This window comes from Catharus ustulatus, chromosome 4, assembly GCF_009819885.2.
Source record: "Catharus ustulatus isolate bCatUst1 chromosome 4, bCatUst1.pri.v2, whole genome shotgun sequence".
NCBI lineage: Eukaryota > Metazoa > Chordata > Aves > Passeriformes > Turdidae > Catharus > Catharus ustulatus.
Window position 1 is genome coordinate 3,928,725 of NC_046224.1, and position 26,032 is coordinate 3,954,756.

The window sequence follows — 26,032 nt, forward strand, 5'->3', positions numbered from 1 at the left end:
GAATTCAATACAGCAGCATCCAGAGACAGAAAATTGCTGCACATGAGCAAGCTGGGGTACCAGAAGTGTCATCCACACTGTGCTGTGCTCAGAGTAAGAGATCTGGCCTTCCAACTGCACTAAAAACTCTGCTCAGAGCCTATCACACTCTGGAGAGGACAATATGGGTTTTTCTGCCTGTCCATGAAGCACAGCTTTTCAAAATGTTCTTGGGTTCTGCTCAAAGCTCCGGTGTGCACCGGTCATGATTCTGAGTGCTCTCCCAAAAGCTCATCTCCCTCATCATCAGTGTGTGCAGCAACAAGCTCCAGAGGTACTTCAGTGGTGTGGGCACACCCGGCCCTTTCCCCAGGGACAGCTTTGGAGGAGAAGAGAGTGAGCACATCGCTGTCACCTCCTGTTGCTGGACAGTTCCTTAAATCCCAGGTCCTCTGCCTGGATGGATTTTGTCTCCTGGCATCAAATGCTGACACAGTTCCTGATGGGATGAAAGTAACAGATTATTTGTGTTACATTACAAAGTCAAATTATTCCATTCCCTGTGTCCTTCTGAGATGGGTGCCCATGTAATGGGGAAAAGGCTCCCAAGAGAGACTAAACTCGAGGGATCACCAGTCCTGATGGGATCTGCTCCCCACTTTACACTGAGTTGTTCTACATCCCTGACAGACCTTATGTGCTACCAGTGAAGAGTTAAACAGGCTTTGTGAGAGAACTGAGGAGAAACTCAGAAGGGACTGAGATGGCCCAGGGACAAAGCCTTCGGGGAAAAGGCACTGGGGATGAGAGGGTCAGCTTAAGTGTGGAGGGGTTTCTGGAGTGATGTTTGAGGCAGTGAAAAGTGAGGAGCAGCAGTGTCAGTCCAGTCAGAAGGGTGTGATCTCCATGCATGGGCAGTGAGCCCTGAACACCTTTGGCTCAGGCTTGGTCCAGAAGGATTCAGCAGACACACAGAACTCCAAAGCTATGGAACCCTCACAAATGTCCTTCAGACAAACTTCAGTGGAACAGGCCAGGACAATTGCAGAAGAGAAAAAGAGGCAATTCCTGTCTTTGCTAAGGACAAAGTGGCAGGATGGCATTTGGGGGAAGTTGAGCCAGAGAAGCAACACACATGCCCTACTGTAGAGGAAGGTTAAATATGCTCCCCAAAGATAAAAAAGAATCAGTTAAAATTATGATAAACTAATCTTTTCATCTCATTACACATAGGAACTTGAGCAACGATTCTGGTCGTGCACCACTGCAGCCTCCACTTTCTCACTTTTTGTAGAATCATAAAATAGTTGGTGTTGGAAGAATCCTTAAAGACCATCTCAATCCAACACTCCTGCATGGGCGAGGCCACTTGCCACTAGACTAGCATGTTCCAAGCCCTATCCAACTTGGCATGTTCCTCCTGGATCTTGAACACAGGCCACAAAAAAAAATCTTTGATCTTGTTAATTTCTACAGACTTCTACTCAGCATACAGACCCCTTGAAGCGGCTGATTATTTACAACTTCTTTTGAGTGATGCTGCAGAAAATGCTCCCTGGCCCAGAGCAGCTCTCACACACATTCTTAGCACTGCAGTCACAGATTCTATTTACACTGAGATCTTTTTGCTTCCTGAGCAAGACTGTTCATCCTTGAATAAACTGCAGTCCTCCTAGGGAAACCTCACTCCAGGACTGATTTCCTGTCACATCTCCCTGGGTATGGGGTTAGAGGAGCAACCTCTGGTGGTCCAAGACTCCGGTATACCTGTAGCAACCACACATAAAATCACAGAATCACAGCGCGGCATGAGGGGATCCAGGGAGAGCCCTGAGTAGATTTGGGCTGTGGAGACAGGAGGAAAGGGAGGGGATTTGTCAGGGGAGGTGTCTCACCAAAGTCACCTTTCAGTCCTAGGAGTGGCAAATGCTCCTTGTCTCATGCATCCATCCATGCTTCTGGACAACCTGCTCTGGTTCATCCTACTTGAGACTGGAGTGTGGAGTTGAAGAACTTGAGAACTCCATCCAAAACCCAACAATTCAGTCATTATGTGATTCTGGGATATGCTTCTGTTTGCTTGCTTTTAAAAGGGCACCTTGAGAGCAGCACCTGTTGTATCAGACAGGCGGGGTTTGGCATTAGATACATGGAAAGCTTTGAGCAGCCAAACTAAATTAAATTCCTGTGATGCACTCCTTCCATACCTTCATTCTCTGCTCTGCTTCTGAAGTTTTTCTGCATTTTTATGGGAAATTGGTTTGGGAAATGTATTCAATGGTTGTAAAAGATCAATGTGTGCCACATCATGTAGTGTGCAAGAGCTTATAATAAAAGTTATTTGCTGCAGTGCTGGATTGCAGGGTCATGTCTTATATAATCCACAAGTTGCTTCTCAGTGAAATTTCTACAACCACCAGTGATGTCACAGTGCCCAGAGAATCCTTGCAGGACATTGGGGCTCCAAGTGCAATCTGAGGATGCCATAACACCCACACAAGTGTCAGTATCAGACACCAGGTATTCTCCTTGGCATGGGCATGGACAAAGTGGGCCAGAGTGCTAACAGCTCATACAAGACACCCCCAAGGCACCAGCAACAAAACCTGCAACTTTGATTTCCTCATTCTTGATCCTTTAGGGGTGGGGGTCTGTGCAACAAAGAGTTCAAAGGGTTCTGTTCCTTCAGGCTTTTGTGGGATTGCCCCACTTGACCCTGGGAGGGGTTTACCCTGTGTCATGCAGCACTGTGGGTTTGGGGACACTTTGGGGGTCTCTGATGTTTTATGGTCCCTTCTAATGATGTGACCACTGTTGGGCCCTGCTTTGTTATGTCAGATGGACCTCAGTAGAAAGGAGGAATTTGCCCCAGCTCTGCCACATTTGCTTCTTCTTGGCCTTCTCCCTCATTCTGCCTAAATCCCACTTGGTTTAAGACACTGGTCCCTGGTTAACAGGGACAAAAGGAACCACATCACTGAAACAGTTTGTTTAAAAAAACCTTTGGTCAAACCTGCATATTTCTCTGTATATTTCTGGTTGAAACAACTAACTTATCATTCTCTTATTCCTGGACTTCTGGAAATTTTGAAGGACCTCAAGGACCAGTTAGTTCCATGCCCTCTCATGGCCAAGGACACCTTCCACTATCTCAGCTTGCTCCAGACCCAAGCCAACATGGTCACAGACACTTCCAGGGATGGGGCATCTTGTGTGGGCAACCTGTGCTGGGGCTTCACCACCCTCTCAGCACCAAATTCCTTGCTAATATCCAATCTATATCTGCATTCAGTGCATTTCAAGCTGTTTCGCTTTCTTCTAATGTCTTGGTTTTTCCCCAGCCTGCACCCACACCCCTAGAGCTGCCCCCTCACTCCCCCGACACCGGGATCAGGGAGAGAACTGGAATGGTAAAAGGTGAAAAACTCGTGGATGGAGATAAAGACAGTGTAATGGGGAAAGCAAAAGTTGTGCACACAAGCAAAGCACAGTCAAGGAATTCTTTGCCCATTCCCCATGGATAGAAAGGTGTTCAGGAGAGCAGGGCCCCATCCCACCTAACAGTTACCTGGGAAGATAAAACTCACCACTGCAAATTTCCCTTCCGTCTTCCTTCTTCCCCTCACTTCATATCCTCAGCATGATGCCACATGGTCTGGGAGATCCCTCAGGTCACTTAGGGTCACCTGTCCTGGCTGTGTCTCCTCCCAACCTCCCAAGTACCCCCAGCCTCCTGGCCAGCCTGGCAGTAAAAAAGCAGAAAAGGACTTGGCTCTGTAAAATCTCTCTTCAGCAATAACAAAAAAATCTGTGACTTTTGAACTCTGTGTGCAGCAGAACTCCAAAAACACAGCCCCATACCTGCCACTATTAAGAAAATTAACTCTGAACCCAGCACATCTATCAACTCCATGCCCTTGTCCATAGTCTGTCTCCAGCTCTCCTGTAGACTCCTAAAGTCCTGGCAGGAGCTCTGAGGTATCCCCAGAGCCTTCTCCTTCCCAGGCTGCTGGGATGAAGCTGGTACAAAGCCATGGCCATCAGACAAGAGAATATTTGTTGCCTGGCCATAGCAATGATGTTATGTGAGGCTGCAGAAGAGCAGCCTGTGACTGTCTGAGTGTACTCAGAGACAGGCCAGTCCATCTCACGTCACCAGAGATGTTCTGTTGGGAACACAAACACATGTAGGAGCTGGAGCAGCAGCAGCTGCAGCTGGTGGGATTGATGAAATGACCAAGGAAGTCACCAGACCCTGTTAACTGATCCTGACACACCATGCTGCAAGTCAGCAAATTTCAGAGAAATTCTGAGGAAACCATTACAAACAACTGACAACCTATTTCATGGTGGGTATGAACAAACCCCCTGAAAAAAAAAACCCAAAAAACGGAAAACTTCTCTTTTCTGTGGTATTCCCTGCTTATAAAAATGGTATATATTGCAGTGACACTCCTGAGGATTCAAACAGTCCTTTCTTCAGGGACAAGACTGAAGGAACTGTTCAGCTGCCTCTTCTGAGACTCTGCTTCAAGGTAAGCTCCTGCTCCTTCCTCACCACTCACTCCAATACTCAAAGCTTTTCCCTGAGCTTTGCAATAAATATATAAAGACAAAATCTAGGCTGGATTCATTGAGCTCCAAGGAGCAATCAGAGCTTATGCATGCACTGAATTTTGCAGCACTTTAGTATTCTCTGTCAATCAGGAGGGCAAGAAGGGAAGGAAGGATTTGGAAAAGAAACTCAAGCCAGCTCACCTGAAATTTAATTTGAAACTGTTGAATAACAAGGAGAGGTGATTTTATTGAGCACCAAAACTCAACCCATGACCTTGCAACAGTCCTCCAGAAAAATATGGATGGCTGTAGTCCTAGAAAATTCACTCTAAACCCTGTTTGGTAAACCTAACAACTCCGTCTACTTGGAGATCATACAAAATCAGCCAATCTGAGACTGCAGCAGAGGCATTTGAGAGTCCTGTGCTCATTCGGGGCTCTGAGCAGTGTCCTGTGCTGCTCTTTGTCATTGATGGATTTTATCTATGTATCTATTAAATAAAATTACTAATCTATTGGTAAGATTAAGTTAGTTAGATAAATTTTAATCTCATTGTGTGGGTAACCCTAAAGGACATCTCAGTCACTTCTCAGATTGATTTGGGGTAAATAGGGCTGTGCTCTGCAGAGTACTGTAAGAAGTCACCACCTGTGGTTCCTGTTCTCAGTTTCTAGATCATTGGACACCACATTCCTGGTGCAGCTCAGCCAAAGCTGGGCTTTGTGCTTTAGGGGCTGGAGCAGCTTTCTGTCCCAGGAACCCTTTGAACTGCCTGTCCTACCTGCCTTATTCCAAATGCTGCTGATAATAAATCACTCCTCTGAGTGTCTGGCCATGCAAATGGAAGCATCCCTACTATCCCAAACCTGTGCTGCCTCTGAAAATACACAAAGCCCCTTGCTTGGTTGCCAGCATCCCAGGGAGCTTTTCAGCACTTTTCTCATAAAGGAATGATCTTATTGACTGCTGAGAATCACATCAGCACTGAGAAAGACAAAATGGGACAGCTGGCTGTCCAAAAAGTACTGCAAAATGCCTTTGACAGTACAGGAAAATCCATCATCAAAGCTGAAGAGGGGCAGCAGCAGGAATCCCAAGCACTCACAGGAAGAGCTGCACCCTCTCAGTGCTTGCACTGCAGCAGCCATTGTGCTGATAAGATTGAGGTGTTATCTCTCCTGCTTGCTGCTACCGTCTGCTTGGCCCCTTCATTTTCTCTCTCCATTGTTGGGAAGGATGAATCAGGAAAACCTTATAAATATGATTATCTAGCAAAAGATTTTGAGAATATGGAAACCATAAGTGATATAGAAATGATAGCAGTTTTTGACTGTGTGGCTGAGAGCAACAATGTGGACGCTTGAAGGATTCCTTCCTTTGTTTAGATAATGCCAGGTGCCACAAATACCAAAGTGCCAACAGAGACTCTCTCCAGGCATAACAGGAAGGGTCCGGGATAAGGTTTACAGACAAGAAAGCAGTAAAACATGGTAATATAGCAATTTCTATAGGTTGCATGCAAATGTTAGAGAATTTGTAGCGTGTATTAGATTGGTTAGTGGAAATTAGAATATTCAATATAGAAGAAGATGTATTGTATTGTAATGAGAAACTCGGTCTCTTAATTCCTTCTCTTAGTTCTTATTTACTTCTCTTACTTCATCCTCTTGCTTATCTCTTAGAACTCCTACCACCCCAAATTCTCTCTCTGCCCTGCTCTGAGCTATGGCTGGCAGCTCCAAGCAGGGCCCTCTTTACCCACGCCCTATGCAATAAACTGCAAACTTCAAGACCAGAATATAGAGAGCACCTGAGTTTGTCCTGACCACCATCCCCCACCAAGGCTCTCCCACACTCCATGTCTGCAAGTTCAGGGTCTGGGGTTGGATAATGTGGAAATGCAGGGTGAGCAGCAGGACAGCCATTGCCCAATGCCAGCTGAGAGGCAGGAGCCCAAGTGCATCACTGGGGTTCAGGATTGGGTCTGACTGGAGGAGCTGTGTGTCTGTGTGAACATGGATGAGGCCAGGGACATGTAGGAAGTGCAGCACTGCTGTTCTTTCCCTGCCCAGTGCCCCATGAGATTCAAGCCCAGCTCAGCATTGCAGGGCCTGAGCAGAGTCCGTGCCCAGCTGCAGGTGTCTGCTGTGGGGAGGTGCTCAGGGCAGGAGGGAGGTGGGGAAAGGTGACCTTGTCCCAGGGCTGTGCCTCACTTGCAAGATAACTTTGGTGTGACAGGTGATGACACTCGTGGTGGCTTTGGTTCCTTCCTCATCCAGGCTGACTTCTCCCACTGCTGCCTCCTCCTCTGGGCACCTAAACCCTGGTTTAGGTTTCAACCTTATTACCCTCTTGATTTTTCCATATCCAGCAGGACATAAATTACTCCTTTCCTGGTGTCTTATAATTCCCTCCTCTGCCAGCTCTGTCCCCCTGCACAAAAAGGCTCCAGGCCATGTCAAGCTGTGTCCAAGCTGAGTGTCCCTCTGCATTTGCCTTCCAGGGGAGCAAGAGCCCTTCACTGAAATCCTTCCACCATGCTGGGGCTGCTGCTGCTGCTGCAGGTGTTGGCGAGCTGCCTCTGGCTGGGACACAGCGAGGTGGTGACAGCCTTTCTAGGACCTTGTGCTCAGTTTTTCTATGCACAGACCCCCCCAAGTGGTGCCCTGCGTCCAACAAATGCAGCCAGGATCTGTCAGGTCTATGACAACAAATATCGCTTTGCCACCCTGTATGACAGAAACAGGAGAATTCCAGTGTACTCTGCTTACATCTACCAGCCTGGAAATGGAAGTAGATATGACAGATGGTTTGTTGAGCCCCAGGTGAGTGTCTCTCTTACAACACATAATCCTGCACTCACTCACAGATGAGCTGCAGCATTTAAATTACCCCTTCTATTTCCTAGCACTCCACTACTCACATGTAAATGGACACACTGGATGGGAATTTTATCCTTTTACTTCAAACACCTGCACCATGTGGTTCCTCTGATGCATCTGAGACATCAGCAGGAGGATGAGATGAATCATATCCCAAAGGTGCCCAGTTTTCTGCCTTCACCTGACAGCAAGAGCAAATCAAATTAAATTGTGTTGCATTACAAAGTCCAATGCCATTTTGTAGAATCATAGAGTTGTTTATGTTGGAAGGAACCTTATAGATCATCTCAATCCAAACCCCCTGCATGGGTCAGGCCACTTGCCAGCAGGCCAGCATGCTCCAAACCCATCACTGGCCTTCTCTTCCTAGACCCTGGACACATGATAACTGGAAAATCTTTGATTTTGTTAACTTCCTCCAGAGGCCTTTTTGAAGTACTGTCAAAGCTTCTCCTGGACTCATTTGGGATTACAGGCTCCTCTCAGAGGCTGATTATTTGTAACTTCTTTTGAGTGATGCTGCAGAAAATGCTCCCTGGCCCAGAGCAGCTCTCACACACATTCTTAGCACTGCTGTCACAGATTCCATTTACACTGAGATCTTTTTGCTTCCTCAGCAAATCTGTTCATCCTTGAATAAACTGCAGCCCTCCTAGGGAAACCTCAGCTCCAGGGCTGATTTCCTGTCACATCTCCCTGGGTATGGGGTTAGAGGAGGCAACCTCTGGTGTTCCAGGACGGGGGTACACCTGTAACAACCACACATAAAATCACAGAATCACAGTGTGGCATGAGTGGATCCAGGGAGAGCCCTGAGCAGATCTGGGCTGTGGAGACAAAAGTAAATGGAAGCCGAGTTGGCAGGGAAGGTGTCTCACCAAAGTCACCTTTCAGTCCAAGGAGTGGCAAATGCTCCTTGTCTCATGCATCCACCCATGCTCCCAGCACAGGCTGAAGGCTGGATCACAAAGATCACAAGACAAATTGAGAGCAGTCACGTTCTGAGATGACTTATAATTAAAGCTTTTGTGTTCATGCAGGAGGGGCATGTCTATGATTTCTTTCTGATTCATGCATTTTCCTACATTGAAATGCAAAAAAACGGGGTTTTGACAATCAGAGAAGTCTTCTCCAGGGTAATATGTTTCATTACATGCATGCTCAGTACTGACACCTTTTCCTCTTCTTACCCTGTCAAGCTGATCAATGAAACGTATAACAAGAATATGGATGAAGAGGATGACATCATACGAAGGTACCAGATCACTTCAGCAGATGTTGGCAAGAGTCAGGCTATTGACCAAGACTACATGAACCTCGCAGATCTGGACCGTGGTCACTTGAGTCCCAGTAGCCACCACAATGATGACAAGTGGAGTTGGGCTACCTTCACCCTCACCAACATTGTTCCTCAGGACAGAAAACTTAACCAGAATGCCTGGAGAATGTATGAGGAAGATACAATGAGCAAAAACAGCCAGGGCTGTGATACCACCTATGTCATCACGGGTGCTGTACCTGGGAACACCACCGTCCCCAGTGGGAGGGTAAATATACCCAGCTACATCTGGTCAGCTGCCTGCTGTGTGAAGGACAAAAAGCCCTTGAAGGCTTGGGGGGCCCTCGCTGAGAACGAGATAAACAAGAATGTTGTGGAAAACCTCACCCTGGGTAGGCTGGAGACACAGCTGAAAAAACTCTATAATGGAACAGTTACTCTGTTCAGCAATTCTTGTACACAGGAATAAGCATCGCATTCTTGATAGAAAAGGCTCAGGAGCTTTTCCCATAAGTCACAGAATCACAGAATCACAGAATAGGTTGGTGTGGATAGGATCTTAAAACCTTCAAGATCATCTCATTTTGACCTGCCTATCACAGGCAGGGACACCTTCCACTGCCCCAGGTTGTTCCAAGCCCTCCCCAGCCTGGCCTTGAACAGTTCCAGGGATGGGGCAGTCAGAACAACTCTGGGTAACTTTTGCTCTTACCACAGCCTGCTCCCAGCAATTTACTTCTTTAGAATATCCCATCTAAGCCTGCCCTCCATCAGAGTGAAACCATTCCCTCTTGTCCTGTCACTGCATCCACTTGTCCAAAGAGCCTCTCCAGCCCTCTTAGACATCCTGTAGGTACTGGACTCTCTGGAGTCTCCTCCAGGCTGAACATGCCCAGCTCTCTCAGCCTCTCTCCAGAGCAGATGGGCTCCAGCCCTCAGAGCACCTTCATGGCCTGCACTGGACTCCACTCCAACAGCTTTGGATCCTTCTGGAGCTGTGGGCCCCAGAGCTGGACGCAGCACTGCAGCTGGGCTCTCAGTAGAGCAGAGCACAGGGGGACAAATGTCCTGTGCAGCTTCTGTGCTGCTTCCTTGTCTGCTGTGTTTGCAGCTCTGTCCCTCAGGGCACCTCCTCCTCCTCTGCCCAAAGGCACAAAGCCGTGGCCAGAGCCTCCAGCTGCTTTGCTTTGCTGCCCATCTCAGGAGAGAGCTCTCAGGGACGAGTCCTCTCCTCCTTAGCTCTCCCTGACAGTGTGCAGCTGACTTGTCCCTCCCCTCCTTAGCAAGGCTGTGCCACCAGGGCACCTCAGGCTGCCCAGACATCTTGTCTGGACATCTCCATGTCTGCACATACCCAAACCCTAACCATGATTCTGGACAACCTGCTCTGGCTCATCCTGCTTGAGCCTGGAGTGTGGACTAGAAAATCTTGGGAAGTTCCTCCAAAACTCAACAATTCTGTGATTATGTGATCCTGGGACATGCTTTTGTTTGCTTGCTTTTGAAAGTGCACCTTGAGAGCAGTACCTGTTGTATTAGAATGGCAGGCTAAGCTTTGAGCAGCTAAAGCTAAATTCCTGTGATGCACTCCTTCTATACCTTCATTCTCTGCTCAGCTTCTGAAGCTTTTCTGCAGTCTTATGGGAATTTGATTTGGGGAAATGTATTCAGTGGTTGTAAAATGTCAGCAGTGGAAAAGAACGCACAGGTTCTTCATGATTTGCAAGGAGCCATGAAGTCATTTATTGATCCACAAAGCAAAGTTTAAATACTATTTCTACTGTTACTAAAAACAGCACACTAGTTATATTCCTGTAACTAAGGTATGTTGCTTAATTGTAACTTGATAACATTGCTCAATCTAGCCTCGTTTAAGCTAGCCAGGTAGATACCACATTTCCCGCAAATCCCCGTAGAAACTGTAGGCTAAGCAGTCTGTATGAAGCATCTTCTTATCTCTTACATTCTTTCTCCAAAATCCTGCTTTCTTCTGCCAAGGTTGGGGCCTACTCACTCCTACCAAGACTTGGGCCTACTGTGGCTAACACGTCCATGTTGAGCAGTACCAGCAGTTCTGCTCTCCAGTTGTATTTCCACAGTAAAAAGATCATTTTGTGCCGCATCATTTAGTTTACAAGAGCTTACAATAAAAGTCAATTGTTGCAGTGCTTCATTGCAGGGTCATGTCTAATATAAAACCACAAGTTGCTTCTCACTGAGATTTCTACAACCACCAGTGATGTCTCAGTGCCCAGAGTATCCTTGCAGGACATTGGGTGTCCAAGTGCAATCTGAGGATGCCATAACACCCACACAAGTGTCAGCATCAGACACCAGTTATTCTCCTGGGAATGGGCATGAACAAAGTGGGCCAGGGTGCCAACAGCTCATACAAGACACCCCCATGGCTCCGGCAATGACACCTGCAACCTTGATGTCCTCACTCTTGATCCTTCAGGGTTGAGGGTGTCACGGTCCCCACAACCTGAGCGGGATTCGTGATGGTTCGTTTGACCACAGGGTGCAAAGGACAACAGCAAGAGACTAAGGTTTTGTACAGCAACAAGCAGCAGAGCAATTTATTGAGGGTCAACAATTCAGTTTTGGGGTAATGGTGAGGAGGAGAGGGATAAGGGATGATGGGGTAGAGAGAGAGAGAGAGAGAGAGAGAGAAAGAGAGAGAGAGAGAGTTAAAGACAGTAACGGAGAAAGAGACAGAGGAGAGTTAGACAGAAAGAGAGACAAAGACACAGAGAAACAGAGAGAAGGGAGAGTAAGAGGCAGGGGAAAAGGAGAAAGAAAAGAGTGGAGGGGGAATAGCTACCAACAGATGGGAAGTCCTCCGATCATCCGGCGATGTCTTCTGTCCGTTGGGGAGAGGAAAGTCTTCAAAAGTCTCTTCTGAGGGTGATAATTTTATAGTCCATCTCGAGGCGAGGGTCCACTGGCCAAAAGGTGGGAAGAGTTATGGACCATTGTGAGAGTGAGGCCTGTTGATTCAGCTGCAAGAGGTACGGTCCAGCCTGCACCTGCTAGGGCACAGTGCAGCGCACAACCAAACTCAGTTCAATAGAACATCCGCCTTGGTGCAGCTTCAGCGGCTCCGGCCTGGAACGAGTGGTGGGGGTCTCAAGGTCTCAGCCACTGATGATGGTTGTGAGGTAGAATCAGGCAATCTTCGGGCCGACTCTTACACCACCCCGTGACTCACGATCATAGTCAGGAGCGCTTCTTCGTGGTGTTATTCTGACGTCTTCAGGACTCGTCCGAGTTTGTAGCACATCCTAGGGAAAACCAAGACAGGAAAATAGATAGAATAGAAGAGTAAGAGAGATAAGGGGAAAGAGGAAGGGAAAAACAAACAAATGATCAATCTTTCCAATTATCCAATTATTTTCATTCCATAGAAACAATTTCTGCTAACAGAGAGAAATGACCAATTTCAATATGAAATACAATGCAACAATTAATTTCAATCATTATTTAAGATGCAATTCAATTTAACTGAACAATTTGTAAATTGATATTCAAAAGTTAAGATAATCAAAAAGAAAACTAAATCATTTCAACTATCACTCAAATTACAGGAGAAGAAAATTATCTTTGTAATCAAGAACATGTTTCGTCCTATTTCAAGGTCACACAGTACTCCTTACATTAATAACCTTAGGGATGTCAATGGTGACAGATTTGTGTAAATTTAGTGTGGATGTCAAATGTGTCAACCGTTTCATAATTCTCCAATTCATAATGTAGAGAATTGCTGATAGAACAAAACCAATCAAGACTAGAATCAGGAGGACAATGATGGGATGACGCAGTTTGTTTAGGACCCCTGTGGCAGTAGGCAACCACCCAAAAAGAGTATCCCACCATCGGTATTCCGCAGCTGTTTTTACTCTTTCCAGGACATGATGAATTTCACTCACATTATGGAAAACAGTTATTAAAGTTCTTTGTCCATTACCTTTAATCCTTTCTAAAATATTGATTAGGTCTTGGTGAAGCAGCAATTGCTTTACCAAAGAAAGATTCATTCCAATGGGGGAAGGCAGTAAGTGAGAGATCAGTGTATAATTGGACTGTAAAAGATGATGAGAGATTACTGGAGCTACAAAAGAAAAGTCACATCCTGTAATTTTAGTAAAGTTACAAACACAAAGATTTGAATGATTTTGAGTGCTTACTACTAAATTTTCCACAGAAGCACTATCACAAGCAGTTCTCAAGCAAGCACAGCCATTGCCTATATATACCAGTACGGTCTCAGGAGTGTCATTTGGGTGAATTTCAAAGTTGCAGACGTTCTGTTCAGTATATAAACAAATATCTTGGGCTCTGATCGCATTACTTTCACAGATAAATCCCAATTGTTCTCGAGCAATGCAAGCTTCCAGACTGACAGTTTGCTATTTTCCACCGATCTGACGGGCCCATTCTCTATGCTTGGAAGGATAGAGAACAGCTCCGTCATGATTCAGTCCCAATGCAATGATAGGGAATATTGAATGCACTGAAGCATTGTGTATTGTCAGTACAAAGGCTGTGGCCATATTTGTGCTAGGGTTGTAGGTAAAATTTACCATTTTCCCATTCCCCACGGACAGAAAATGTCCACCCACCTCCAGGAGAGCAGGGCCCATCCCACCTAACAGTTACCTGGGAAGATAAAACTCAGTACGGCAAATGTCCTCTCCTTCTTCCTTCTTCTCCTCACTTTATATCCTCAGTATGATGCCACATGGTCGGGGAGATCCCTCAGGTCTCTTAGGGTCACCTGTCCTGGCTGTGTCTCCTCCCAACCTCCCAAGTACCCCCAGCCTCCTGGTCAGCCTGGCACTACAAAAAGCAGAAAGGGCCTTGGCTCTGTAAAAGCTCTCCTCAGCAATAACAAAAAATATCTCTGTGTTATCAGCTCTGTGTACAGCAGAACTCCAAAAACACAGCCCCACACCTGCCACTGTCAAGAACATTTACTCTGAACCCAGCACATCTATCAGCTCCACACCCTTGTCCATAGTCTGTCTCCAGCTCTCCTGTAGACTCCTAAAGTCCTGGCAGGTGCTCTGAGGTATCCCCAGAGCCTTCTCCTTCCCAGGCTGCTGGGATGAAGCTGGTACAAAGCCATGGCCATCAGGCAAGAGAATATTTGTTGCCTGGCCATAGGAATGATGTTATATGAGGCTGCAGAAGAGCAGCCTGTGACTGTCTGAGTGTACTCAGAGACAGGCCAGTCCATCTCATGTCACCAGAGATGTTCTGTTGGGAACACAAACACATGTAGGAGCTGGAGCAGCAGCAGCTGCAGCTGGTGGGATTGATGAAATGACCAAGGAAGTCACCAGACCCTGTTAACTGATCCTGACATACCATGCTGCAAGTCAGTGAATTTCAGAGAAATTCTGAGGAAACCATTACAAACAACTGTCAACCTATTTCATGGTGGCTATGAACAAACCCCCTCAAAAAACCCCAAATAAACGGAAAGCTTCTCTATTCTGTGGTATTCTCTGCTTAGAAAAATGTTATATATTGCATATTTATGATTGGGTATATATTGCAGTGACACTCCTGAGGATTCCAACAGTCCTTTCTCCAGGGAGAAAACTGAAGGAACTCTTCAGCTGCCTCTTCTGAGACTCTGCTTCAAGGTAAGCTCCTGCTCCTTCCTCACCACTCACTCCAATACTCCAAGCTTTTCCTGAGCATTGCAATAAATACGTAAAGACAAAGCCTAGGCTGGATTCAATGATCTCCAAGGAGCAATCAGAGCTTATGCATGCACTGAATTTTGCAGCACTTTAGTATTCTCTGTCAATCAGGAGGGCAAGGAGAGAAGGAAGGATTTGGGAAAGAAACTCAAAGCAGCCAACCTGAAAATTAACATCAAACTGTTGAATAACAAGGAGGGGTGATTTTATTGAGCACCAAAACTCCAACCATGACCTTGCAACACTCCTCCAGACAAACACGGGTGGCTGTACTCCTAGAAAATTCTCTCTAAACCCTGTTTGGTAAACCCAACAACTCTGTCTGCTTGGAGATCATACAAAAGTAGCCAATCTGAGACTGCAGCAGAGGCATTTGAGAGTCCTCTGCCACTTCGGGGCTGTGAGCAGTGTCCTGTGCTGCTCTTTGTCATGGAGGGATTTTATCTATGTATCTATTGAGTAAGATGTTAAGTTAGTTAGATAAATTTTAATCTCATTGTGTGGGTAACATTAAAGGACATCTCAGACATTTCTCAAATTGATTTGGGGCAGACTAGTCTGTGCTCTGTAGCGTATTGTAAGAACTCAACACCTGCGGTTCATGTTCTCAGTTTCTAGATCATTGGTCACCACATTCCTGGTGCAGGAATGTGGTACACAACAAAAGAAAAAAAGGACCAGATAGCAGTTTTCAGGGCAGAGCTGTGTGTAGCTCTACATGCTGAATGCAATGGAAATGCAGAGATGAGGGTCAGGGAGAAGGATAAGAAAAGAACAAATGTGCAAGGTGACTTGTCAAGCCCTCAGCAGCCCTCACCTCAGCCCCTTCCCAGCCAAAGCTGAGCTTTGTGCTTTAGAGGCTGTGGCAGCTTTCTGTGCCAGGAACCCTTTGAACTGCCTGTCCTCCCTGCCTTATTCCAAATGCTGCTGATAATAAATCACTCCACTGAGTGTCTGGCCATGCAAATGGAAGCATCCCTGCCATCCCAAACCTGTGTTGCCTCTGAAATGACACAAAGCCCCTTGCTTGGTTGCCAGCATCCCAGGGAGCTTTTCAGCACTTTTCTCATAAAGGAATGATCTAAGTGACTGCTGAGAAGAACATCAGCACTGAGAAAGACAAAATGGGACAGCTGTCTGACCAAGAAATTCTTGCAATGATGCATTTGACAGTACAGGAAAATCCATCATAAAAGCTGAAGAATGCCAACAGCAGGAATCCCAAGTACTCACAGGAAGAGCTGCACCCTCTCAGTGCTTGCATTGCAGCAGCCATTGTGCTGATAAGATTGAGGTGTTATCTCTCTTGCTTGCTGCTACCATCTGCTTGGCCCCTTCATTTTCTCTCTCCATTGTTGGGAAGGATGAGTCAGGAAAACCTATAAATATGATTGTCTAGCAAAAGATTTTGAGAATATGAAAACCAGAAGCGATATAGAAATGATAGCAGTTTTCGACTGTGTGGCTGAGAGCAACAATGTGGATGCTTGAAGGATTCCTTCCTTTGTTTAGATAATGCCAGGTGCCACAAATACCAAAGAGCCAGCAGAGATTCTCTCCAGGCGTAACAGGAAGGGTGTGAGATAATGTTTAGAGATAAGAAAGCAGTAAAACACTGTAATATAGCAATTTCTATAGGTTGCATGCAAATGTTAGAGAATTTGTATCATGTATTAGATTGGTTAGTGGAAATTAGAATATTCAATATGGAAGAAGATTTATTGTGTTGTAATGAGAAACTCGCTCTCTTAATTCCTTCTCTTAGCTCTTACTTACTTCTCTTACTTTGTCCTCTTACTTATCTCTTAGAACTCCTACCACCCCAAACTCTCTCTCTGCCCTGCTCTGAGCTATGGCTGGCAGCTCCAAGCAGGGCCCTCTTTACCCACGCCCTATGCAATAAACTGCAAACTTCAAGACCAGAACATAGAGAGCGCCTGAGTTTATTCTGACCACCATCCCCCACCAAGGCTCTCCCACACTCCATGTCTCTGCAAGTTCAGTGTCTGGGGTTGGATAACGTGGAAATGCAGGGTGAGCAGCAGGACAGCCATTGCCCAATGCCAGCTGAGAGGCAGGAGCCCAAGTGCATCATTGGGCTTCAGGATTGGGTCTGACTGGAGGAGCTGTGTGTCTGTGTGAACCTGGATGGGGCCAGGGACATGTAGGAAGTGCAGCACTGCTGTTCTTTCCCTGCCCAGTGCCCCATGAGATTCTAGCCCAGCTCAGCATTGCAGGGCCTGAGCAGAGTCTGTGCCCAGCTGCAGGTGTCTGCTGTGGGGAGGTGCTCAGGGCAGGAGGGAGGTGGGGAAAGGTGACCTTGTCCCAGGGCTGTGCCTCACTTGCAAGATAACTTTGCAGTGACAGGTGATGACACTCGTGGTGGCTTTGGCTCCTTCCTCACCCAGGCTGACTTCTCCCACTGCTGCCTCCTCCTCTGGGCACCTAAACTCTGGTTTAGGTTTCACCTTTATTGCCCTCAAGATTTTTCCTTATCCAGCAGGACATAAATTACTCCTTTCCTGGTCTCTCATAATCTCCTACTCTGCCAGCTCTGTTCCCCTGCACAAAAAGCCTCCAGGCCATGCCCAGCTCTGTCCAAGCTGAGTGTCCCTCTGCATTTGCCTTCCAGGGGAACAAGAGCCCTTCACTGAAATCCTCCCACCATGCTGAGGCTGCTGCTGCTGCTGCAGGTGTTGGCGAGCTGCCTCTGGCTGGGGCACAGCGAGGTGGTGGAGGCCTTTCTAGGACCTTGTGCTCTTTTTTTCTATGAGAAAACCCCCCCACGTGGTGCCCTGCGTCCAACGAATGCAGCCAGGATCTGCCAGTTCTATGACAACAAATATCGCTTTGCCACACTGTATGACAGAAACAACAGAATTCCAGTGTACTCTGCTTACATCTGCAAGCCTGGACCAGGAGACAGAGATCAGCCATGGTTGGTTGAGCCTCAGGTAAGTGTCTCTCTTACTGGGCATCACCTTCCATTCACTCACAGATGAGCTGCAGCATTTAAATTACCACTTCTTTTTCCTACCACCCCACTACTCACAGGCAAATGCACACACTGGATGGGAATTTTATCCTTTTACTTTCAAGCACCTGCACCACGTGGTTCCTCTGATGCATCTGAGACATCAGCAGGAGGATGAGATGAATCATATCCCAAAGGTGCCCAGTTTTCTGCCTTCACCTGACAGCAACAGCAAATCAAAATAATTTGTGTTACATTACAAAGTCCAATGATTCCCCTCCCGGTGCCCTGCTGGGATGGGGGACCAAGTCATGGGACCAAAAGGCACCCAAGAGAGGCTAACTTGAGGGACCACCAGTCCTGCTGGGATCTGCTCCCCACTTTTCCCTGAGTTGTTCTGCAGCCCTGACAGAGCTTATCTGCTCCCAGTGAAGAGTCAAACAGGCTTTGTGAGGGGTGTGAGAGAAGTGAGGAGAAACTCAGTAGGGGCTGAGATGGCCCAGGGACAAAGCCGTGGGGGAAAAGGCACTGGAGATGAGAGGGTCAGCTTAAGTGTAGAGGGATTTCTGGAGTGATGTCTGAGGCAGTGAAAAGTGAAGAGCAGCAGTGTCAGTCCAGTCAGAAGGGTGTGATCTCCATGCATGGGCAGTGAGCCCTGAGCACCTTTGGCTCAGGCTTGGTCCAGAAGGATCCAGCAGACAGACAGAACTCCAAAGCTATGGAACCCTCACAAATGTCCTTCAGACAAACCTCCAGGAACACAGGCCAGCCCAATTAAGGAATACAAGGGCATAAAATTCAGGACCTTTCCATGGGAAGAGTAGGGGAAGAGATTTGGGTGAAAATGTGGAAGATCATAAAGTCCCGTTTCAGAGGAAGGCTAAATATGCTTCCCTCTAGATGAACAACAACATGTTGAAGTTTTGAAAACAATAATAATTTGCACTTGTTACTCACATGAACATGAGCAATTAATCTGCTCTTGTACCACTGCAGCCTTCACATTAGTGAAGCATAAAATCTTCTGTCATTTTGTAGAATCACAGAGTGGTTTGTGTTGGAAGGAACCTTAAAGATCATCTCAATCCAAACCCCCTGCATGGCCCAGGCCACTTGCCACCAGGCCAGCATGCTCCAAACCCATCACTGGCCTTCTCTTCCTAGACTATAGGGACAGATTACCTTGAACATTATTGATTTTGTTAACTTTCTCCAGAAGGCTTTTTGGAGCACTGCCAAAGATTCCCCAGGACTCTTCTGGGATTACAGGCTCCTCTTCGAGGCTGATCATTTGTAACTTCTTTTGAGTGATGCTGCAGAAAATGCTGCCTGGCTCAGATCAGCTCTCAGACACATTCTTAGCACTGCTGTAACACATACCATTTACATTGAGATCCTTTGTATCCAGAGAAAATATGTTCATCCTTAAATAAACTGCAGCCCTCCCAGGGAAACCTCAGCCTCAGGACTGATCTCCTGCCACATCTCCCTAGGTATGGGGTTAGAGAAGGGAACTTTTTGTGTTCCAGGAGTGGGTACACGTGTAGGAACCACACATAAAATCACAGAATCAATGAATCACCCCGTGGTGTGAGAGGATCCAGGAAAATCCCTGAGCAGATTTGGGCAGTGGGGACAGGAAGAAAGAGAGGCAGATTTGGCAGGGAAGGTGTCTCACCAGAGTGGGAAATGCTCCTTGTCTCATGCATCCATCCATGCTCCCAGCACAGGCTGCAGGCTGGATCACAAGGGTCACAAATGAGAGCAGTCGCATTCTGAGCTGCTTTCTAGTTAAAGCTTTTGTGTCCATTCAGGAGGGCCATGTTTACGATTTCTCTCTGATTCATGCATTTTCCTAAACTGAGGAGACAAATTGGGGTTTTGACAGAGACGTCTTCTCAGGGTAATCTGTTTCATTCCATGCATCCTCAGTACTGACACCTTTTCCTCTTCTTCCCTTGTCAAGCTGATCGACCAAAGTTATCACAAGTATATGGAAGGAGAGGATTCCATCATACGAGAATACAAGATCAAATCACAGCAGATTGCCAAGAATCAGGCTATTGACAAAGACTACAGTGAAGCCCTGTTTCTGGACCGTGGTCACTTGTGTCCCAGTGGCCACCATACTGGTGATGACAAGAACGCTACCTTCACTCTCACCAACATAGTGCCCCAGTACACAATACTCAACCAGGGTGCCTGGCATGACTACGAGAACACGGTGGCCCAGGAATCCCAGGGCTGTGACACCACCTATGTCCTCACGGGTGCTGTACCTGGGAAGACCTACATCTCCAATGGGAGGGTTAATGTACCCAGCCACATCTGGTCAGCTGCCTGCTGTGTGAGGGGCAAACAGCCCATAAACGCTTGGGGAGCCATTGCTGAGAACAAGAAAGACATGAACGTGGTGACTAGACTCAACCTGAAGAGGCTAGAGAAGAGTTTGTCCGACCTCTATGAGGGAAAGGATGTTACTCTGTTCAAAAATTCCTGTTCCCAGCAGTAAGCTTGATGGAATAGGCTCAGGAGCTTTTCCCAAATGTCACAGAATCACAGAATCACAGAATGGGTTGGCTTGGATGGGAGTGTAGAGCATTAAAATTCATCTCATTTTGACCTGCCTGCCACGGGCAGGGACACCTTCCACTGTCCTTGTTGTTCCAAGCCCTCCCCAGCCTGGTCTTGAACACTTCCAGGGATGGGACAGTCAGAACAGCTCTCGGTAACTTTTGCTCTATATACCACAGCCTGCTCCCAGCAATTTACTTCTTTAGAATATCCCATCTAAGCCTGCCCTCCATCAGTGTGAAACCATTCCCTCTTGTCCTGTCACTCCATCCCCTTGTCCAAAGAGCCTCTCCAGCCCTCTTAGACATCCTGTAGGTACTGGACTCTCTGGACTCTTCTCCAGGCTGAACATGCCCAGCTCTCTCAGCCTCTCTCCAGAGCAGACAGGCTCCAGCCCTCAGAGCACCTTCATGGCCTGCACTGGACTCCACTCCAACAGCTTTGGATCCTTCTGGAGCTGTGGGCCCCAGAGCTGGAGGCAGCACTGCAGCTGGGCTCTCAGCAGAGCAGAGCACAGGGAGACAAATGTCCTGTGCAGCTTCTGTGCTGCTTCCTTGTCTGCTGTGTTTGCAGTTCTGTCCCTCAGGGCACCTCCTCCTCTGCCCAAAGGCACAAAGCCGTGGCCAGAGCCTCCAGCTGCTTTGCTTTGCTGCCCATCTCAGGAGAGAGCTCTCAGGGACGAGTCCTCTCCTCCTTAGCTCTCCCTGACAGTGTGCAGCTGACTTGTCCCTCCCCTCCTTAGCAAGGCTGTGCCACCAGGGCACCTCAGGCTGCCCACACATCTTGTCTGGACATCTCCATGTCTGCACATACCCAAACCCCAACCATGATTCTGGACAACCTGCTCTGGCTCATCCTGCTTGAGCATGGAGTGTGGACTAGAAGATTTTGAGAAGTCCCTCCAGAACCCAACAATTCAGTGATTATGTGATTCTGGGACATGCTTTTGTTTGCTTGCTTTTGGAAGTGCATCTTGAGAGCAGCACCTGTTGTATCAGACAGGCAGGCTTTGGCATCAGATACATAGAAAGCTTTGAGCAGCCAAAGCTAAATTGCTGTGATGCACTCCTTGGATTGCTTGATACTCTGCTCAGCTTCTGAAGCTTTTCTGCAGATTTATGGGAAATTGATTTGGGGAAATATATTCAATGGTTGTAAAAGATCAATGTGTGCCACATCATTTAGTTTGCAAGAGCTTACAATAAAAGTCATTTGCTGCAGTGTTGGATTCCAGGGTCATGTCTTATATAAACCACAAATTGCTTCTCACTGAAATTTCTGCATCCTCCAGTGATGTCACAGTGCCTGGAGCATCCTTGCAGGACGTTGGGTCTCCAAGTGGAATCTGAAGGTGCCATAACACCCACACAAGTGTCAGCATCAGACACCAGTGATTTCTCCTTTGCAGACACCTCTGCTGTAACTCATGGGGCTCCAGACTTGCTCACGCACCTCTGCAGGTTGGCTGGGGCTTGAGACCACACTCATCCGCCTCATTCCTTATCCCATCCCCACTGTCCCTGTTTTCCAGGCTCTGAACCACTGGCTGCTTGACCAACTGTTGTGGTTTTACACTGGGCAAACATCAGACACCCACAAAAGCTGCCCACTCACCCTCCTCTGCCACAGCGGAACAGAGAAGGGAATAAAAAAATTAATGAAGGGATCATGAGCTGTGATTAGGACTGCCTCCAAGGGCAAAACTGGCTCATCTTACACACAGAACATGAGTTTATTACTAAGCAAATTAGAGGAGGATAGCAAGTAATATAGCCCTTAAACACCCCTTTGCTTCCCCCAATCCTTCCCTCCTTCCCACCAACAGCACAGGGAGACACAGTGTGGCAGGTTTTTGTCTATCCATCACCCAAGATTTTTCCCAATGCTCAGGGAGAGGAGTCCCTCCCCTGCTGCACCATGGGGTCCCTCCCATGGGATACAGTTCTCCTTGAACTTCTCCAGCGTGGCTCCACTCTCACAAGCAGCAGTTCAACTAAAACTGCTACATTATGAGTCCCTCCCTAAGGCACAGATTCCTCCCAGAACTGCTGTGGCATGGGTCATTCATCCATAGGCTGCAGTCCTCCAAGGACAGGCTGCTCCAGCCTGGGAGCAGGGGACTCTTCCCTTCACTGTGTCTCCCACTGGATCACAGCCCCCTCCAGACATCCACCTGCTCTGCTGTGAGCACCAACCCATGGGCTGTGGGTGGATCTCTACAATCCCTGTGGATCCCCATGGGTTGCAGGGGCATCTTTGCACTCCTGTGGATCCATGGGCTGCAGGGGCCCAGTTGCTTCATCTCAGCTCCAGTACCTTGAATACCTCCTCCCCTCCTTTTCCACTGACCTTGGTGTCTCCATGTTGTTTCCCTCACATGTTCTCACCTCCTCCACTTCGGTGGATGGAATTAATGCAACACACCTCACTTTGCTTTGATTTTCTTCTGAGATATGTCCTCATGGTGGCATTACCAGCATCACTCATTGGCCAGCATTGGCCAACACAAGTCCATCTTCACAGAAATCAGGGACCGAATCTGGCAGATATGGTGGAAGCTTCTAGCATCTTTCCACAGCAGACACTTCTTTGGACCTCCCAATACCAAAACCCAGGTTGTGCAAAACCAAAACTCACACCCCATCTGTCCCATACTTATCAGATTCCAGACTCTTCCCAGGCAGAAATCCAGGCAGTAAGGCCTGGCAGTCCCTAGTAGTAATCAGAAATGCCCTGCCATCCACAGCAAGCTTGTGAAATACATGGGAAGCCCAACAGAGAAAAGGATCCACTTGGGTACTGCCTTATTTCATTTATGAGGAATGTTGCTTTCCATCAGTTCTCATCAGTGCTGGGAGACTGGGGAGGTCCCGATGCCTGGAGTTTGGCCACTGTAACACCCATCCACAGAAGGGCAGGAAGGACAATCTGGGGAACTGCAGGTGTGACCACCTGGCCTCGCTTCCCAGAAGGGTTATGGAGCAGCTTAGCCTGAGCGTGATCACACAGCACATACAGCATAACCAAGGCATCAGTCCCACCTGCAGGGCTTTAGGAAAGGCACGTCCTGCCCACAGAACCTGATCTCCTTTGGTGAGCAGATCACTGACTGGCCCAGGGCATGAGGGGGGAGGCTGTGCAAGTGTATACATGGACTTCAACCAAGTGTCTACCTGGACAGTCTCCCACGCTACAGTGACATGGCAGGGTAATTTTGCAGTTTTCTCTGTGTCTGTCCACCTTTAGGACAGCTCTGGGTTCCCCTGTGTCACACGGAGTTTAGCCATTAAGAAGAATTATTTTTGCAGCATCCTGAGAGAAAAACACTGTGAACTAAACCTTTCCTGCAGCGTGGGTTGGATCATTGTAAGGATCGGGCCAAAGATTGCCCGATCTGTCTCACAATCATCATCAGAGACTGAGACCCTGAGACCATTGAGACCCCTGGGTCCCACCTCTCACTTTGGGCAGGAGTTCTGCTCTGTCCAAGGTGGATGCTTACCAAGGGACTGTGTTTGGGTGTGTGTGCTGTACTGTCACGGTACAATGGACTCGCGTAGGTGCGGAGCTAGAACAGCCATACTTTCTGCACCTGATTCTGGAAGCCATGGTCCTCTGAACACAATAGTCCATAAATCTCCTCACCTTTTGGCCAGTGGCCCCTCGCCTTGAAATGGACTATAGAATTGTTACAGTAATTTCACGACTATAAGGCGCACCCTTTTGACAAAAATTTTCCCTGGAACCCGGAAGTGCGCCTTATAGTCCGGTGCGCCTTATCTGATGGACAAAGTTCAAAAAAATTGCCTACCCGGAAGTGCGAGCTGTGAGCCACGGGGGGAGCCGGCAGGGCCATGGTTGCCAGGTGGAGGTGGGGCGGAGCAGGGGCGGGCACGCCCCGGCCCTGTGGAGGCGGAGCCGCCCCTCCAGAGGCACGCCCGGGCCCCGTGGAGGCGGAGCCGCCCCTCCACAGGCACCCACTGGCCTCGTGGAGGCGGAGCCGCCCCTCCACAGGCACCCACCGGCCCTGTGGAGGCGGAGCCGCCCCTCCACAGGCACCCACCGGCCCCGTGCAGGCAGCACGGAGGGGCGGCAGCCATAGCCCGGCCCCGGAGAGGCAGCACGGAGGGGCGGCGGCCATAGCCCGACCCCGGAGAGGCAGCACGGAGGGGCGGCGGCCATGCCCCGGCCCCGCCTGATGCAGGCGGGCCTGGGGCCCCGCGGCACCGCCCCTGCCAGGTACAGGCGGGCCCGGGGGCCAATGACTGCCGGGTTGAGGCGGGGCCTTGGCCAGCAACCGCGCGGAGAAAGCTGGGGGCGGAGCCTCGCTGCAAAAAAAAAGTGCGCCCTATAGTCCGGTGCGCCTTATCTGATCTACAAAGTTGCGAATTTTGCCAACTCCCGGTGGGTGCGCCTTATAGTCCGGTGCGCCTTATGGTCGTGGAATTACTGTACTCTCCAAAGAGACCTTTGAGACTGCTTTCTCCTCACAGATGGAAGACATCGCCGGATGCTCTGAGGACATCCCATCTGTTAGCAGTTATTCCCCCTATTCTCTCTCTTTCTCTCTCTCTCTGTCTCTCCCTCTCTGTCCCTCTGTCTCTTACTCTTTCTCTCTCTCCATCTCCCTCTGTTTCACTCTCCCTCCCTACTTCGTCATGTTTTTATCTATCTCTCTCTATCTCTCTCCTTCTCACCGTTACCCCAAAACTCAATTGTTGGCCCTCAATACATTGCTTTGCTGCTTGCTGCTGAACAAAACCTTAGTGTCTTGCTATTGTCTTTTGCATCCTGTAGTCAAACGAACCATCACGACCCCCGCTCAGGTTGTGCGGAGTGTGACAATCATGCACCTTGCTTTGTCTTTTTCCAGTAACACCAAGTGTTCACATTCTGTGGACTGAACACACTGCCATGTGCTGTCCCAAAAGAGATGGAATCAGGAGAATCAAGACAGTGGCCTCTGCTTGAGAGAAGTGCTGAGCAAAGCTCCTTTGATCAGTCCAGGAGCCAAATTTTCCTCTTTCGCAACTTGTACAAGGTTACAATATAAGATGACACCTCATATTCCTGAAGAACTATTTATCTATTAGGTGTCTGGGTGCATTGCTGTTACACGCCCTGCACTGAGGTCCTCACTTGCTGTAGTTGGGTAAAACGCCCCTTGCTGTTGCCAACAGCACTTTGGCACAGTAATATCAGCCAAGAACCTGAGGGTCAGGTGAGGAGGTGTTCAGGAAAGTTACTGACCAAGCACTGTGCCCCACACCCAAAGATGCTGCACAGAACATGGATACCTTGTCAGTGTTTTTGGGGGATACAAACTGAGTTTCCAGCATCACCCAGGTGAGCCACCCTCACGCAAGAAACACCTCTTGACATATCATGTCCCTAAGAGAATTAGAGGCCCAATGCATCCATCAGGACTCCGGATTTGGAGCTTCTCAGTGGATGCTCAGACAGCAGAAAGGACCAGTAAAATCTAACATTTAGAAGCTGCACAATATCACAATATCATGTATACCATAGAAATAATAATAATAATAATAATAAAAATATACAATACAGCAGCATCCAGAGACAGAAAATTGCTGCACATGAGCAAACTGGGGTACCAGAAGTTTCATCCACACTGTGCTGTGCTCAGAGTAAGAGATCTGGCCTTCCAACTGCACGAGAAACTCTGCTCAGAGCCTATCACATTCCAGGGAGGACAATATGAGTTTTGCTGCCTGTCCTTGAAGTAGAGCTTTTCAAAATGTTGTTGAGTTCTGCTGAAAGCTCTGGTGTGCACCAGTCATGGTTCTGAATGCTCTCCTGAAAGCTCATCTCCCTCATCATCAGTGTGTGCAGCAACAAGCTCCAGAGGTACCTCAGTGGTGTGGGAAACCTGACCCTTTCCCCAGGGACAGCTCTGGGGGCTCTGGACACCTGAGCACAGGAACCAGATGCCAGCACAGACACAGGGCACTGCCTGGCAGCACCATGGACTTGTGCTGCTGTTGCTCCAGCTGCCACGGGCAGAGCAGCAAGAGCCCTGCCTTGTGCCAGCTGGGCTGCACAGAGACCCAGGAG

At 48.1% G+C, this 26,032-nt stretch overlaps 2 protein-coding genes across 2 annotated transcripts in view; both read left to right on the forward strand.

Annotated features, from left to right (window-relative positions):
• LOC116995166 (endonuclease domain-containing 1 protein-like) overlaps positions 1 to 19,895 on the forward strand; it is a 74,689-nt gene extending 54,794 nt beyond the window's left edge. The window contains exons 2-3 of the mRNA XM_033057558.1: positions 17,042 to 17,363; positions 19,350 to 19,895. Of these exons, the coding sequence (XP_032913449.1) occupies positions 17,076 to 17,363; positions 19,350 to 19,895 (834 nt within the window). The 5' untranslated portion in view covers positions 17,042 to 17,075. The remainder of the gene's footprint in view (positions 1 to 17,041; positions 17,364 to 19,349) is intronic.
• Positions 4,430 to 9,264, forward strand: LOC116995704 (endonuclease domain-containing 1 protein-like). The gene is made up of 3 exons (XM_033058602.1): positions 4,430 to 4,514; positions 7,041 to 7,362; positions 8,619 to 9,264. The coding sequence occupies exons 2-3, from the start codon at positions 7,075 to 7,077 to the stop codon at positions 9,165 to 9,167; spliced, it is 837 nt and encodes a 278-aa protein (XP_032914493.1). The 5' UTR covers positions 4,430 to 4,514; positions 7,041 to 7,074; the 3' UTR covers positions 9,168 to 9,264.
• Positions 19,896 to 26,032: the final 6,137 nt, after the last annotated feature.